The sequence below is a fragment of the Camelus ferus genome, chromosome 6, assembly GCF_009834535.1.
Source record: "Camelus ferus isolate YT-003-E chromosome 6, BCGSAC_Cfer_1.0, whole genome shotgun sequence".
Taxonomy (NCBI): Eukaryota; Metazoa; Chordata; class Mammalia; order Artiodactyla; family Camelidae; genus Camelus; species Camelus ferus.
In genome coordinates, this window is record NC_045701.1 from 59093727 (window position 1) to 59111404 (window position 17678).

Below are 17678 nucleotides of genomic sequence, written 5' to 3' on the forward strand. Positions count from 1 at the left end.
ACCACCTTGGCTGCTTTTCCTTTTCTACCTTAACTCTAAATTTTGGAATTTCTTAACAACTGGTTCAGGCCCCCTCTTCTTATTCTACATTCACAGTGGACAACCTCATTCACTCCCAAGATCTAAAATATCAGCAATAATTTGATGCTGTTCAAACACAGGTACCTAGCTCAGCTTCTCTTAGCATCAAACCTGTATGTGTAACTTATCTCCATCTCCACCAAATTTTCTCTAAAACCAGCTTTTTTGACTTTCACTCTTAGTAGTTCATCGGTAATTCACATCAGGCATCTCATAGAGAACTGGCTGGGCAAAATTATATTTTTAAATCTGCTTAAGATATCAGAGAACCAAGAAGACAGTGAAGAATTACATCACCAAGATCCAAGGTAGAAATGAAACTTAGAGACCTGAGCTCAGCTTTTGAGCTGCTTTTCTTCTAGGAGCATTTGCCAATTCAGGAAGAGGTGGCTGAGAAGATAACTAACATTTTTGGCATCCTAGCTACTAAGTTAGAGGGTTAAAAATTGGAGTTCAGAGCTCTCCAAGGAAGAAGGGACCCTAGTAACTGAGCACACAGTGGATTGGGACCTCAAAGACTACATCCTCATTGTAAGGGTGAACAAAAGAATAGATGCAGTTTGAATCTTTTCAGTCCCTAAAACTGAATTAAGGTGACCCTGGATTTGTAATGTACCTAGCTACTAATCAGAGCAAATGTCAATCTTCTCTGGACCTTTTAAGTTATTTTTATAATTTTTCATATTTATGTTAGACAATCTAAAAGCACCTGAGGAGATAAGACAACATGATCAAAATCCAAGAGAAACAATAGACAATAGGAAGAAACCCATAGGGGTTTATAACTAGAAGTTTATACCTCTTAATCCCTTTCACCTGTTTTGCCCCCAACCCTCCCCACCACACCCAGCCATTTGTTCTCTGTATCTATGCATGCTTTTTATTCTGTTTTGTTTTTTAAACTCCATGTATAAATGAGATCATGTGGTATTTGACTTTGACTTATTTCACTTAGCATATTACCCTCTAGATCCATCCATGTCTCAAGTGGCAAGATTATTTTTATGGCTGAGCAATATTGCATTGTGTACATATGCCACAGCTTTATCCATTCATCAGTGGACATTTAGGTTGCTGCTAAATTTCTCAATCTTGCGTTTTATATCTTTAAAAGTACTAAACATAATTTTCAAGCTTATGTTTAATAACTCCATTATCTGGACCCACTGTGGGCAAAATGACCACTATCCTCTATGCACATAAATTTAAGTGTATGTAAACAGGATTGTGTTATAGTTCATCATTTACTTTTTTCACTCATCACCATGCTTTAGGATATATCCATGTTGCCATGTGTGCATTTATTCCATGGCTTTTACTTGCTGTGTCCCATGGTATAACCCCACCATGTACCACCTTCCCAACCTCCTCCACCAAAGTACAGCCACCAGGGTGGCCTCCAACTTCTCCAAAAACTATTCCACAGTTATTTTATGGGTGTTACTTTGCCCATAGCTAAACAGTGAACTGCTTATAAATAAGAACCATGTTTTTCTTCCCCTCTTATACCTCCCTTGACAGTAAACAGTCAAGGAATATTTGATTTTCTTTTGTGGCCTATGCATGTTTTCTCCTGTAAGGTGCTAAAGATTAAAGTAAAATTAATTATAATAACGAAAGTAAGGAGTTGCCAATGGAGTCTTCCTGAACTGAGTTTAACTCAGGCTTTACCTTCTACTAGCTCTGTGACCTTTGGAAAGTTACACTTAATTTACTTTGGGCATTTCTTTATTCACGTATAAAGGTGGATAATACCACCTACCTTAGAGGGCTGTTAGGAGCAATAAGCACCTCAGTACAGCAAATGACATACAATAGGTTTTTAATAAATTATGACTGCTATGAGTCCTACCAACTGCTTCGAATTATAGTCATTTGTATCTGTACTCTTCTGAGAGACTGTAAGCACCTTGGAGGCAGGACCATTTCAGATACTTCTTTGTATCTGCCCATTACCCAGCACTCTGCTTCCTGTAATAGTCCATGCATTTATGTTAAATGGATTACTGTAATTCTTTGGTTAGCATTCTCCTAGCCTAGGTTTTAGGCGTATATGCTAGAGTATGTTAAAAATGCTCTTTTATCCAAGAATATCATATCTGCTTATATCTTTATTGCAAGACTCATGGCAATCTTTTGTTATTTACTACATATTGAAAGTTGTGTCTATTAAGAAGTAAAAATCACAAGTTAGTTTTCAGTGTATAAGAAGATCACTGTTATCATGTTTTCCATTTCTCTCCAGTGGCTTAAAAAATGCAAATACTCCTTCAGTCATGTTTTGGCTTCCATATTTTAAAATAAGAAGAATCCGCATCCTGTAACAGAGTGGCAGAAACATGAGTCAGTCCCTCTCCTCCAGTCCTGATGATTGATTCCTTCTGCTTTGAGGAGCTCTATCATTATGATTCACTGTTGAGAATCCTTATAAAACCTGGTCAAGAGCTTAAATAAGAATAAAAATCAGCCAAAATTCTACATCTACACAAAAATTTTTCTAATGGGCTTAGTTAGCATCACTGTTTCCTCCATCGTTGGTTAGCATCTGCTTATGCTAGTTCATAAATGCTGAAATCTATCATTTCTCTTCTGGATCAGCATGTCATACCCACACCGACTTGCCTTAATAAATACAAAGAATAAGTCAGAGTATTTAGAATTGAAATATTTGACAGATAACTCTAAAATGACTTGTGAACTTTTAGTATATTGCTTCAAGAGTAAAACAAGGCAACTCAATAATCCCGAAGAGGTGACATTTCATGTGGGAAGATATGCATTTACCACTTGCAAGAATTTGCACTAGATAAGGCAATAAATTATAACACGAAGTTCAATGCAGCTATTGTTCTTGATCCCTAAAATTAATAAAAATTCATCAAAACAAAGTTCCAGACATACTGTTCCTAGCCTAAAAGACAGAAACAAATTCAAGTATTATCAACAAGTACATTTAATTTGGGTTAATACTGGCATTCTCTTAACTTAGATGCTTATAAACAAATCTAAGAAGATGGATATGTACAATAGAAAATAACAGTGGCGAGGAAAGAAGCAGGGAGGAGAGAACTGAATTTAAAGAAGTGAGGAAAAACTTTTAGAAGTTTCTAGAGTTTTGTGTAAAGAATGAGGTATATCTCAGAAATAGTTCTGAGAAATAAAAGGATGCCCAGTTTATCCTAGAGTGATAAAGCAGTAAGACTATGTAATAAGCAACATTTTAAAGATATTGGTAGGGAGAGAGAGGTCATCATTTTTAGCAAATGTTAGATAGAATCAAATGCCTTTTACTGAGTGATGTTTATATTTTAGAGGTAGGTATTTTGTAAACAAAACAAAATAACCTTATGGACATTCCCGAAAGAACAACAACTTCTACAGTGGGACTGAAACTCTAGCCCCTGGTTCTTCCTTCCCTTCTGAAACAATTAATTCTATCATGTATTCTCTCTCTGCCATATAATTTAACTCTTTGACCTTTGCTATCTGTTCACTGAATATCCTGCTGCCATCAAAACAAAAGCATTAACAGCTACTACCTTAATAAGCATAACACTGCATGGTATGTTTCAAGAGCTTTCCACATACTAACTCATTTAATCCCCATAACAATCCTATGACTAGACGCTATTAACATTGTTAATCTCTATTTTGTAGATGGGGAGATTGACTTACAAGAATTAACTTGCATGGGACAAGTATGGGGTAGAGCTGGTGTAGCCTGGCACTAGGCTGCATGCTCTTTACCAGGATGCTGGGTCACTTCCCTAGTAAAGTGGCCTTTCCCTCTCAACTCTTACCCATCACTAGGCACAGTGCCACTATATCTGCTATCCTTCAAATTTCAAACACAGATGTAATATTTGATGAAGCCCTACCTTTAGAACCATCCCACAGTACCAAGTCCCAACATTACCAAAGCAAACTGGTCCTTATTATAAGTTGGTTGAAAAAGAATTATCCCCTTTGATTTTTCAAGCTCTAGACACATGAGTGCATCATGAGAGTTTTATAACCTTTAATCTCTTGAAGCATTTTGTTTTGTTTTTTGCTTTTTTGACTAATTCATTTTCACTGTCCTACAAAAAGTTGGAACATATTTAACATCTAACAATTTGTGATTGCTTAAATAGTGGTAGGTTATAAAATGATACAAATGGTATGATCCTATTTTATAATTTTCTTTATATACAGTCCCTACTAACATTTCTAAAGAAAGTTAGTGATCATTGAAAGAAATACTTTAACAGTAAAAACCAGCCACAGAAATAACCTTTCTTCACATAATCATGTTTATAATTTTTGGCTTAACTTATGTTTCCTGTGCTGTTTATTCATTAAACTCTTTTGATGGCCACAGTTTTCTCAGAGTTTATAACATTCCTCACTTTTCGGTGAGAATGAGTGTTGAAAGAATGATCAGCATATCTTCTTAGACATGGACATAGGCACCTCAGATGTGCAAAGTACTTCTGGGAAAAGGTTGAACCAGTACTACACATGAGAGTACATCTCTTTTAATAGTGTGGCAAGTGCTTTGACAGAAGTAAGCAGAAGGCTGAGGTTCACCCAGTTGGGGAGAAAGGAGAGGGGAGGCCAGGTATCAACCCAAGGAGGTGACACTTGTAAGATGCTGAGACTTGTAGGATGCATAGGAGTTAGTGGGGAGAAATGGTGGAGAAAGTGCATTTTGGCACAAACACTGGCCAAACAGTAAGTGTAGAAGAAAAAAATAGCAATCTTTGGTTTGATTTTACCTTGTAGAAAACTTTTCCCAAAACCAGTAGCAATTTATAGTAAACCAACAGTTATGCTTGGGGGATGGAAACCTTTTTATACCTTTTGTATTCATACCATGAGGTTGGTGAGGGGTTAGTAAGAAAAGTGTTTAAGCACTAGAAAATTTCATACTTTCCTACACGATTGATAGGTTTTTTTAAAATGTATAAATTGGTCTTACCACACCACTCTTAAAGTTCTCAATCCTTTTCTTCCCTAATTTGTTGGTTAGCCACCAGGCCCAGGTTGGCATATATTGCCACAAATATGCCATTAACAGAAAAGGCTGCTCTGCGATCCAAACTTCTTTCAAGTCATTGGCCATGCATATTAACATGAGCCGTACACAGCGACTGGTTGCCATCTTGTGGGACTGGTCTGCCTCACTGCCCAGAGTCTAAGAAAATTTTTAAAAATTAGTGAGTGGTGACTATTTATCCAAGGCATTTCACAGAACTTTTAAGCTAGAAAGGACCCAGAGGACATCTAGTTGAGTGACCCCCTTAATGCAGCCTCATGCCCCTTAGGAGTCCCCATAGGTTCGAATGGCTGTCTATAAGCTGTTTGTAGTATTTCAAAAAGCATGAGGGAATTCACAGACTTAACCAGATAAGACTGTGCAGGCTAACTAAAATATAAAGGTTCTTTGCTTTTAGTTAGAATTATACCATCTGAATGATAACTATGTCACTTTAATAATAAAAAATTTTAAACAAATTATTAATACATTTAGCAAAGGAAATTCTATAAAACATGGAGTCCGTGGTGGATGAAATGGAGGAAGAAGATAAATGTGGTTTCTTGGTATTGAACAAATCTGGTACTGCCATTCTAGTTAATCTACTTCCATTCTACAAATAAATAAATGAAGGCCCAGAAAGGCAGTGACTTATCTGTGCTCACACAGATCACTTAGTGGTAACCAAATCTATATTCCAAGTTCCTTGATTGCTATAATAGAGTTCTTATTCTGTTTTACCATAGCACCTCCACAGAAAATGTGAAAATGTAAATTTTCTGTAAACATTTACATAGAAGCATATGCAGATGTATGTCTCAGTATAAATAGGTATTAATGGAGAAGAAGGAAAATTTCATGATCTTTAGAGGGATTTTATATTGTTGAGTGATACTAGATTCTTCATGAGACATTTACTATTCATTTGATAGATCACTTATATGTAATCTGAGAGCTGAGAGAAGCACTGGGTGAGGCTAACCTAAAATTACCACAGTTTGACAAGGCTTCTTCTAAGCTCCTTCATATTCCAGCTTTAAAATCCCAGTAAGATTTAACGTACCAAAATTCAGCCACACCGAACCTTTAAGTTTTGCTATAATTTGTTAATTGATAGAAACTTGGCTTTTAAAATATAGATAGCCCCCATAATAGTGGATTACCTATAAGCAGTATCTCAGTAACTTTAGCTTTTATTAAAACTGGATGCCAAAGCACTATCAGCTAACATCAAGACATTTCCTAATGCTATGAGTTAAGTTTTGTAAGTAATTCATAAGCAATTCTAACATGAAAACTCTGAGGCATAGTGATAACACCAGTATGTAATTACTAAAGCATTCAAATTATTCTCCAACTAGAAATGTTTACCTTTGTGACTTCTCCAGTTAGAGAATTCTTCACAATATTTGATATCACAGGTCCTGGGCAAATGTTAGAAACTGTTACACCTGGGTAGGCGTCAAGCTCCATTTGGAGGGTACTAAAAAAACCCTAACAGGCAAAAACCAAAAAAAGGGCAAATAAAATTCAATACAGACACAAATCTCATGTTTACTATTAGCATGAAATTACTTCAACTTCAACTTTTTATGAAGGACAATGGCAGCACATTATCAAAATATGTTCTGAAATGCTTGAGTAAAGGACAGGAAATGTAATTATGCAAGATGAGGCATTTTTAACTGTAATACTGGAGGCAATCTAGAACAGGCCTTCTCAGCTCTTTCCTGGTATGAATGGTTCGCCCCTGTTGGCAGTGGTGGCTTGTGCCATCAGTCATTTTTATGGTAGGCAAGCACTGGATAAGCGAGAGACTACCCCTGGAGATTCTGATGCACCCTCTCACCCAGTCCCTTGCTCCCCATTGCAAAAAGGCTGCATGCTCTCCACTGAGCATCACTGAGGCTGGGTTTTTTTTTTTTTTTTTCATCCCTCAAAGTGTCCTAAAGTGCAGATGGGGGAGACAGAGGAGATAAGTACTTAACAGAAACTATCATAGAGGATAGAGTTCAACTTTTTTAGTTACTGTTTTAACAGACCATTAGTTTCAGCAAAGATTTATCTTTTAGGGGTAGTAAGAGAGTACATAGCTATTTAAAAATGTAATATGATTGCTTACTCAATAACTTTTGTAAAAACAAGCTAGACCTCCTAGACTTTAAAGATACTGGCCATTTCTAAACCAAATAGGGAGTGAACATCTGCTTCCCCTCATCTCTTCTCCTAAATCAGGAAACATTTCAAGACTACATTGTTGTAAGCTGAGTTAACTTTCAAAAGCCCAAATAGCTAACCCAGGGTACATTCATTTATGATCCAATAACTTTAAACAGTTACCAGCCCTTAGTGCAAATAAACACAGGGCCTGTGAGGGTTCATGCTGTCAGAGAGTAATACTGTGCCTGACTCAGATGGACAGAGAAAAAGGCTTCATAAATGAATGCACTCCTGTACCCTTAACCCTCTGCTCCTCTATAGCAAAAGAGGGGAGAGGACCCCATGAAAGCCAATACAGCAGACGCTAAAACCTCTCCTTGTCTGAAATCACATGTAGCATAGTCTGTAAACTTTTCAATGACAAGTTCACTCCCTAGCTTGCTGGGCATCAAGAAAGGAAATGTGCTCTTCAAAAAGAAACTCCTGGTTTCAGTGTTCAACTACTGATATAACTAGAGTCTCAACCTGCCACATGGTATCACATAATCAAATCCAGTAATAAAACTGAGTCCTGGGAGGGCAGGCCAGACAACTCATATGGTGTTTGACTGAAAGCATCCTGCAGGTCTTATGAGATACTTGGTGCCAAAGAGATGGGGTGGCCACCTTCTGTCATCTGCCTGCCTAAGACTTGCCCAACTGCTCTGCAGGAAGCGACTGATACCTCATTACCAAATATGAGGAAATCATCCGTGCAGCATTTCATTTCACCACTCTCTGCAACTGTCTGCTCTTCACAGAGGAAAGAGGACCCTAAGGAACCAAAGCTTCAAAGTTTCATGAAACTGTGATGACCATTCAGCTATTGCATCTCATTATGCCAACCGTGAAACATTCTACTTAAAGTGACCTTCGACAGCATTAATTATAAATCTTGTGTCTTTCACTATTCTCCTCCTATTGGCCTTATGATTTAATTTGTTCCATACCAGTATAGTAACATTTCTTCATATCCATTCATAAGCCAACATTAAAAATTCGTTCATTTCTAATATTTACATCTCATCAGTTATGCAACCCAATCAAGCTTTCTCCTAGCCTCTGCCTTAACTAGATTTTCTTCTTACAATGAAACCAGGGTAAATAGAGTCCAGGCTAGACCCAGGAGGGATATGAAGCTGAGGACTAATCATCCAGTGGGCAATTCCTACCTCTGACATGCATGTATATTTAGAAATTCAGGTAAAATAAACAACAATAATGGGGAAGGAAAAAAATCACAGAAATGGGGAGGACAAGTGTTTGTAGAAGAAACAAGGGGTAGACCCCAAATTTGCCATGAAGGTGTGGCAGAAATGAGGATAAGGTAAAGGGTGACATGCCAACTAGCCTATATGCTTCTTGAGGGCAGGGACCATATCTTATCATCTTTACATCCCCAGGATCTGTTGCAGTACAACAATGTAGGTGCTCAATACATGTCTGTTCAATTAAGAAGAGGCATGTGAGGCTCAAGTCTTTTTTCAGCATCTTCCGGGGACATCTTCTATCCAAGGTCTCCTTGGGTCTTTCTGTCTCCCTACATCCCTACCCAGTTCCAATGACCTCTTTCAGTCATGGCCAAATCCCCCATATACACATTCAGGTCAGTTCTATCAGAGTTGAGTTTTGGCAGCCTTACCCGAAGAGCATGTTTGCTGGCACAATATCCACCAGAAAGGGGCACAGATATAATACCCAGGAGGCTATTGACAATAACAATCTTTCCTTGCTTCCTCTCAATCATGTGAGGCAGAACACACTTTGTCAAGGACACGGTCCCTAAGTAGTTAATCTCTATTAGCTCCTTGTAGACATCCACGTTGGTGTCCATAAACAAAGAACGCTGGGATACTCCACCATTGTTGACCAGAATGTCGATCTAGTTAAAGAAAATCAGAAAAGGGGCACTTTAGGGATGACCTATAGATAGATTGATGGAATTCCTAGGAATAGTTGGTTATGTTGTTAATGTGATGAATCAATGGAACAGACTGGTATATTTCCAGAAGTCAGCAATAAAAAAGATAAAATGGAAGCTAGAATTCACCTGTGAATTAAATCCTATCTTAAGTGACTTTATATGGAAAGTAGTAAGTGTCACAAAAATAGAAGGCACAGTGAATTTTTAGCTTCTTTTTACTACACAGAGGAGGCGTTAGTATTTGTTAAGTACTAATTACATAAAGCCACAGACTCGGAGATTGAGGCCCAACTCATTGGCCTTGATCTCACTGCATGAACCCATTTACCTAAAGCCCTTTTAATGGTAGCACCACAGATGGGAATCTCTTTTGTAGCTACTTCAGAGCAAGATTTACCCAGTCAAAATGTTACTTACTTTCCCAAACTCCTGGAGAACCGTTTTGGTAGCCTCTTCATGGGAACTTCTGTCAGCCAGGTCAAGGGGCAAAACAAGTATATCTTTTCCTTTCAAATTGCCATTCTCTGAATAAAGACACTTAAAAATTAATGTGGAAGTCACATGATAGTTCACTTAAGCTCCTTACTACTTACATTGAGTCTAACACCCACCCTACAACCAGATTTGGCAATGGACTCAATTCTGGGTGGCTCTGTGGATGAGGTTCTCTCACTAACCAAGAGGAAAATGGGTGGTGATATGGCAACATCTTATCAGACAGCGAGCTAGCTGGGTACATGGGAAGTAGAAGGGCTCTCTTCACCTTGAACGATACAGTCTAACAGAACAGACTCTAGAAGAAATCAGTATCATACTCCAAGCTAAAAAAAAAAAAAAAGCAGAAATTTTAGAGCAATTTCTTTAGAAGTATAGAGGTATATCTGCTTCATGACAGGTTCACAAATTAGTTGCTTTTTTACATAACACACTAAAAAACAGAAACAATTTATGCTGAAAATCAGTAAGAAGTTCAGAGTCCTCCAGCTGCATGACACCTAGAAGCTTCCTTCCAGAGGCTAAGGATTCCAGGAGGCAAAGACGGAAAAGGACATAATCCTGAAATTCCCAACCAAGAAATATGTTGGACTGTAATGCCCCTTTTCTATTTCTATTCATCCAAAGAATAGAAAATAATCTTTTTGGATTCTAACCTTGAAATACAACAAGGTTGTGTTTCAATAAGAGAAACAAGCAAGTAGAGAAAAACATACGTGGTGTAAAGGCTTTATAGGCAAAGGAGTAAATTGTGAAACATGAACTGTTTTAAAAGAAATAGCATAGTTTGCACCAATGATCTGACAGATAAAAGGAAAGCAGCCTTCTTCCAGCTAAGAAAGCTGTTATGGTTCATTTCTGCCAGCGCAAGTCTCAACAGTGGATGAGCAACTGCCATAAGAAGTGGCCCAGTGCAAAAACACAAGGGGCTTTTGAAAGCAATACCGTGAAGGAGGCAATGTGGCAACTAACTCTCTATTTCTGGGTGGTTAGTTCCATCAGCAAAGTGAAAAAAAGATATTTAAAGAATGACAGGTAGATGACCAAAAAAAAAAAAAAAAAAAGTCTGCTGGAAAACTCAAAATTATTTCAGCTTAGATACTAAATGTCCCATGGGGAATAACTACTTGGGGCTACTTTCAATGTGAACATAACTACACCAAAATCCAAAGAGACAGACAAAAACCCTGTTGTCCTATATATATGAAAAAGTATGATCTCAAGTTTTATTCCAAACTTAATTCCATTCCTGTTCTTTCATCGTTTATAACAAAAATCTTATACCATCCCATAGGACTTTAGTATCTGACATTTTAGCAAAATGAGTAAGGATCTTTTCTAATTAAATTTCTGTGGTTACACGTATGTCATACGTAAGAACCACACTGTTCTTCCTCTAAGATGAAAATATAAGACATTTATTTGGTCACTAAAAATCCACCAGCATTTGAGAGAATTGATGGCCACTCCTTAATGGCAAGAACCAGTACCAAAAACAGTAGAAAGGGGCAGAAAAAGAGAAGGCAAAGGCCAGGGAAGCTAAGAGACGACAAAAGGAAGAGGATTTGGGTCAAAGCACTTGGAGCATTTGGAACCCAAGTGTACTTCCCAGAAGAATCCCCCCCCTAAAATTCTCAGATTTTGGACTTTGGATTCTGATGTACTTGTAGGAATCCCTGCTGCTATTTTAGATTTACTTACCAAGGCATCTTCTTTTCACCCTTTCCAGCTCGTGTGCTCTTCTGGCTGAGAGCACAAGAGAAACTCCTAGTTTAGACAGCTGGTAAGCCAGCTCCTCACCAATGCCACTTGATGCGCCAGTCACCCATACCACCACATCAGTCAGCTCCCATTCTGTTGGAAAAGGGGCGGGGATTGAGAGGAGAAAATAAACTGTGGGTTACATCTGTAAATCAAAGATTAACCGAAAAAAAAAGTTTTAAACAAAATCACTGAATATGAAGACATAATGTGTGGAGCTTAAAAATGTAAATATCCTATGTTTACAGCCTTGATTGTAGTGATGGTCTCACAGGTGTATACTTATTCCCAGACTCGTCCAGTTGTATACATTAAATATGGACAGGTGTTCTTATATGACAATCATACCTCAATAAAGTGATATAAAATTTTTTTCAATTAAATACCCTGGGAAAACACGTTCTACCTAGGTAAAAAAAAAAAGCATGAATACAAATTATATTGATAACAGTGATCAACACATTATTTTGTATATTCTAGACGCTTAGTGAGTTTTCTAGACTTTACTTCAAGGTAAGCTTTATAACTCCATGGCCTGACTCTAAAGCTCTGATTATCTATTTTTTTGATGGAGGAAAGTAAGGCTAAGAATCTGGACTCACTGTCTCACTTTCCTTATCCATAAATGAAGGATTCAGACAAGATGACCACTAAAATTCTCATCTAGTTTTCAGCTGTACTGCTCCAACTTCTTGCAATGGAGGTATTGATGATGTATCTGAATATGCCAAATTCTCCTCTGGGGTATGGAGGAATCATCTCGGATTTTTAAAGTCATGTTTTCTTCATTTATCAATCATATCTGATACCTATCAATGAAAGGTCATTTTGTAAAAGTGCTCCCCAAATGCCTGAGCTTTCATCTGAGGAAAGATGAAATGCATATGACAGAGAGATGAAATGTTGTACTCTGCTTGCCCAAGTATGTTCTTGTTAAAGACTATAAAAATGTTACAGTAATAAAGCAATGATGGGTGGTTTATTCTCCAATGAAAAACGTATTTGCACCGCAGGACATGCTAGCCAGTGTCCATGTGAATTCATAGAAAGTCACTGTGGTACAACGTTCCAGTGTGCCTGAATTATTGAAATGTGTGTTATTTATCAAAAATAACAAACAAGGTATTATTTAACACACTGATTTTAGATCATAAAAGTTAAAGTCAGGAAACCAAGTTGCTGTTTTAGTCAAACAATTCTAAAACCTGACTGTTGGGTTAACAGCACAAGCACTGGAACTGCCAGGGTTCAGATCTCAGCTGTGTCACAGACAGCAGTGAAATGCTCCCATGTGAGAACTCAGTGCCTTCATTTTCCACAGCTCCTTCATAGGACTGTTGAGAAAAATGACCCAAAACATGTAAAGCACTCAGAGCAGTGTCTGACACACACCTAATAAAATGTCAACTGTAACTGTTGCTAAGCTTGTTAAACAAACGGACTTTTTGCCAGCAAAAAACATTCAGTCAATAACGTGTGTTCTAATTTCTCCAGCCAGAGACAATGGGGTTACTAACTATAATGGTTTAACATTTGTTCAATGCTTCCTATGAGCTTAAAGGCATTACCTTATTAAAACTCACAAGAACCCGGTGAAACAGGAATTACCTCAACTTTATAAAAAAGGAAACTGAGGTTCACAGAGATTCATTTACATAACTAGCCTGTAAATTCCCTCTGTTTTCCTTGTTCATTACTGTGTCCACAGAGCCTCGTACAGAAACTGGAATAGAGAAAGGACTCCATAAATCACGGTAAATAAACACCCAGGAACCCTGGCAGAGCAGGGACGTGAGGCTCCAAAGCCCACACTCTGAACACTAGCTTTATCGTGCCCACATTTTAATATGATCAATATTTTAAAACCCAACTGTTTCTTAGCCACTCTAGAAAAAGCAATGTGTCCTCAGGAAGAAGGTTTCATGTAAACATCTGAACTAAGGACAGAAACATCCCAAATTCTGTGTCCAGGCTACAATGCTTTCCTACCATCTTTGGTACTTCTGTGTACTGAACAACTTTCCTGAAGGACTTTACTAGCAATAGCAGAATGTATATTCAGCCATTCACTAACCACTCATTATTCCAAAGTTCTTCAAAACGCAGGCTCCATGGTGAATATTAATTTGTAACTATTTACTAACCAGCATAGAACAAAGATTTCTTCATTTGTACACCAATATGCAAGTATTATTTAAATACAACAATGAAAGCCCCAGGCTCACTTTTACTTTAGTACCCCTGCAGTTCTGCCACCCTTCTTCCCACGATGGAGAAGAAAACTTTTTTACCTAGCTCCAGCTTTTGTTCACCAAGTCTACAGAATCTGGAGTACATAACGCCCCCCTCCCCTAACCAAAGTCCTCTGAAAGCAGATTCTGAGTTGGAAGGAAATTTGCAGTTCAATCTCCAACCTAGTTTGAAAATTCTCCCCTCAAGCTGTTGCCTAGTCTCTGCTTAATTTCCTCACAGCAAGAGGAAGCTGCTTATCTTTGAGGCCCCTGCTCCTTCTTTGGACAAGTCTAATCACTCAAGGGCTTCAACGATTCTTTCTTATACTAATGTGCTATACCTTTAACTTCCACGGACCAGCAGCTGTTTCTGCCTTGCGGTAGTATCAGGATGAATAAGTCAAGCTTGTCTTGCACAAGACAGTCCCTCATCTACTTGACAACAACTGTTATGTCCTCCCTAAGTCCATTCATCTCTTGCTTCTTTAAGGCTAAGTAAACACCTCCAGTGTCTGCTACCTTCCCTCAGATGACATGGCATCCAGTTTCCTCACTCTTCTGCTCACACCCTCTGCACAAGCTCCAGTTGGTCAATGTTCCTAGTGAAGGGAGCTGGCCAGAGCAGGACACAGGATTCCCATGGGGTCCGGACAGTTCAGAGTGGCTGACATGACTTATCAGCTCCCTTGTCCCCCAGAAGGGGGGCTCCGTGAGGACTCAGAGAGTGGCTGGGTCGGTCACTGATGTTCCCCAGTGCCCAGCACAGAGGCCAGCATGAACAAGCAGGTATTCAAGACATCTGTTGTTGTTTGCAGTTTGTGCCATCAGACCCTACACGTCTCCCAGGCTTGCCTCATCTTTTCTGGCACCTCACTACACAGTTGACTCATATTGAGGTGACTGTCAACTAAAATCTGAGTTTTCCTCACATGTGCGGCTGTTAAGACTTTTCCTACTCTGGACTGGTGCCATGGATTTTTTCTGGATCTACATGCAATACCTAAAATTAGTCACTCTTAAATTTCACCATGTGAGATACGTGCTTGGAAAGGCAGAGAATTTCTCCAGGACGATACATAAAAGGCAGGAGGAAATGGTGGTTGTCTCCAAAGAGGCATACTGGGTGGTAGGGGGACAAGGGTGGGAAAGAGCTTTACTTGTCACAGTATAGCCTTTTGTATTTTTAAAATTTGCCTTATGTGAGTATATTGTCCATTTTTTCAAGTGACAAAAAAATAACAAACCTATAGAGAAGAAAAGGAGGATAATTTTTTTCTAACCTTGACAGAGTCTGCCCATCTTTCCAGTCTGAGCTCTTTTGGAAACTTGAGTCTGTCTTCATGTTCCTTTAATTTTTTTTTATTATCACCCTCACCCCTCAGTCCCTAGGAGTCTTTTGAGTCATTTTTTTTCCCTAATAACTCCCCCATGAAATTTCAATTCCACAGATACACTGTGTATCTGTTTTTGTATTTACATGTATCTATCTGTGCTTTATACATAAAAGAAGTTCTATTAGGTTTACTCTTCACTCAATGCAGGTTTTAAGAATGGTGAAATTTAAAAAATAAGTTAAAAGTTAAAGTAAAATGTAAAAGCTATTAACATTTAACTTTGTACCTGTATTTGCTGAATAACTTGTATTTACTTAATCTGTAATATATCATATTACAGATATAAATTAGCAAATTATATAACTACATACTAATAATGGCAAAGTAATCAAACATATTAAAAAAAACCTTCAAAAATTTTATTTTTCCAGTGAAAGTAAAATTGAAAAAATTAAAGTTCTTAAAAATTATCTTAACTTGTAACTTTTGCTTGATATGTAAAAATGACTTTTAATTTAACTAGCTGCTAGATATTGTCAACATTTTTCCTTTCCAGCACTTGATGTAATGGGTGAAATAAGTTTTCTAGACTAATAAATTATAAACTATTTGTATACAATTCTCACAGTCCAAGTTAACACAAAAGCACTGAGGATCAACCACAAACATCCACAAAGCAGCCAACAGGCATATGCACTCCACCTGCTGCGATGGAGCAAAGGACCGAGAGAAAAGTCTGGCAGTCACTGCCCTCCATTTGCCATAGTTTTGCGGTGTTGACTTTGTATATGTGTAATATACTTTCTATGAACTCAACATCAGCGCTGCACACACTATACCCCAAAAACCCGAGGAAGAAAAATGAAATACTAACGAATAACATTTTGTCAGGTAGAGTTGAGCTTTGGAGGGGCAGAAAACAATGTACTATCTAAGGTTTTTTCCGGTCCCCAAGAATGAATTTTCACCCCCATGGAAGCAATATGGTCCCCCCCTTACTTCCCGGGCCCCATTTTTAAAGCATATTAGCTATCGCTTCCAAGCAAACCTCCTCACATGACTTGCATATTTTCACACAGGAAACCAGGCCCAGGGAAACCCCACTTCCCCCCAGCCCTTGTGAATCCAAAGCCTAGCGCTGGGTAGGCCACTGAATTTCTCTGAACATTAGTTTCCCTGTCTGGAGAATAACATTAATAATGCCTGCTTTACAAGAATCATTGTTAAGGGTTCATGTGTGAAAAGAGCCGAGCACACTGCTTAGCACATAGAATGCGTTTAGTAAAAGACCATTAAATATTAAATAGAGCACACAGAAAAGTGAGATAGGCAGAACGCCCTTTATTATACCAATAATCTTGCTCCAGGCAGAACGCCAACCCAGTTCTATCTAGGGTTATACTTTCAGCCCAGTGAGAAGGCAGGTATGTGGGTGACTGGATTATCTCGGATTTTACAACTCTGAGTACAGTGTGAAGTGGACGATAAATAACAACAGGAAGTAGAAAAACCGAGCTCTAGTCTTCAAAAGGAAGCTCCTTTACAAATGCGCTGTTTCTCAAAGCATTGTCCACCGACCCTCCATCAGAATCCCTGGGAACGGGATTCGGAAACCTGAGGGCGCCCCCGCCGATTCCAGCGCTCTCCTAGTTTGGCAACCCCGCGAGTCCATTTGGACGAGGGCAGAAGACAAGAGGCAGACTCGCCCCGCCTGGCCCCGGCCCTTTCCTCCCGCATCCACAGCGCCCCCACCCCCGGGAAAGCGCCGCCCGGAAGCTCCGCGCCACTCGGAGAGCCGCGGAAGCAGCGGAAATCGGACCGCACGGAGCCCGGCCTCCCACTCCGGAGAGGCGGCTGCGGGTCCTCACCTGGGCGTCGCCCCTGCCACTCGGCCCACAGCAGGGTGAGGTCGCCGTCGGCCCGCAGGAAGCGCAGCAGCTGCACCACGAGCGCGAGCAGCGTGCCCAGCGCCAGCAGCCATAGCAGCAACTCCCAGCTCATAGCGGCCACGCGCGCCGGGCTCCGCGAAAGACTTACGGACCCACCGGCCGACTGACCGCCTCTCAGCCCCGCGGCAGAGCTCGTGCATCAGCGCCGCTGCCCCGCCCGGCCGCGCCCGGGCCCGCCCCGAGAGCAGGCTCGTGGGAGGAGGAGCGGCCTGGCGCGGCCGGACCCGCACCACCCGGCCGGTAGCCGCCCCCGGGCAGCGCTCTGCCCATAGGGCGTGGGGAATGCCGGCCCAGCGGCGAGCCCCGGGATCGCTGCCCAGGTCTCATCTGCTTGGGCGCCCAGTAAAGGATTGCAGTAAGAACAGACGGCATAGATGCCAAGTACTTGGCGATGCTTCTGTTGGTACAGTAGTCACAGCATTTGTGACATCAAGAACGATTCTTTAACAGTTGTCTTGAGGACATAGAGCCTTCAAAGCTCTTGTGTCAAGAGAAAGAGCAAATATTCCAACCTATGAATTCGGCCTCCTCCTCCTCCTCCCCCTTCTTATCTTTCCTTCTTTAGCTAAATGAACCCAACAAACCATCCATTTGTTTTCCACCCCCCTCCCCCACCGATTTAACCCAATGGCTGAGTGGGATTGTCCACCCACATTTGGAAAACACTTTGCTGGTGACCCTTGCCTC

At 39.8% G+C, this 17678-nt stretch overlaps 1 protein-coding gene across 1 annotated transcript; it reads right to left on the minus strand.

Annotated features, from left to right (window-relative positions):
- Positions 1-2174: 2174 nt before the first annotated feature.
- DHRS7 (dehydrogenase/reductase 7) lies at positions 2175-17193 on the minus strand. Its single transcript, XM_032482136.1, has 7 exons — positions 16911-17193; positions 11418-11570; positions 9639-9745; positions 8940-9179; positions 6470-6592; positions 5042-5257; positions 2175-2399 (listed from the first exon to the last, which is right to left on the minus strand). The coding sequence occupies exons 1-7, from the start codon at positions 17041-17043 to the stop codon at positions 2352-2354; spliced, it is 1020 nt and encodes a 339-aa protein (XP_032338027.1). The 5' UTR covers positions 17044-17193; the 3' UTR covers positions 2175-2351.
- Between the last annotated feature and the right edge of the window lie 485 nt (positions 17194-17678).

Excerpts from the sequence above, each read along its gene's own strand:
- DHRS7 (XM_032482136.1), bottom strand. The coding sequence starts at position 17,043 with ATGAGCTGGGAGTTGCTGCTATGGCTGCTGGCGCTGGGCACGCTGCTC. Across the intron at positions 9,746-11,417 it reads GGTGAAAAGAAGATGCCTTG|AGAATGGCAATTTGAAAGGA; the intron begins GTAAGTAAATCT and ends GTCTTTATTCAG. Across the intron at positions 6,593-8,939 it reads CCAGCAAACATGCTCTTCGG|GGTTTTTTTAGTACCCTCCA; the intron begins GTAAGGCTGCCA and ends TTTGCCTGTTAG.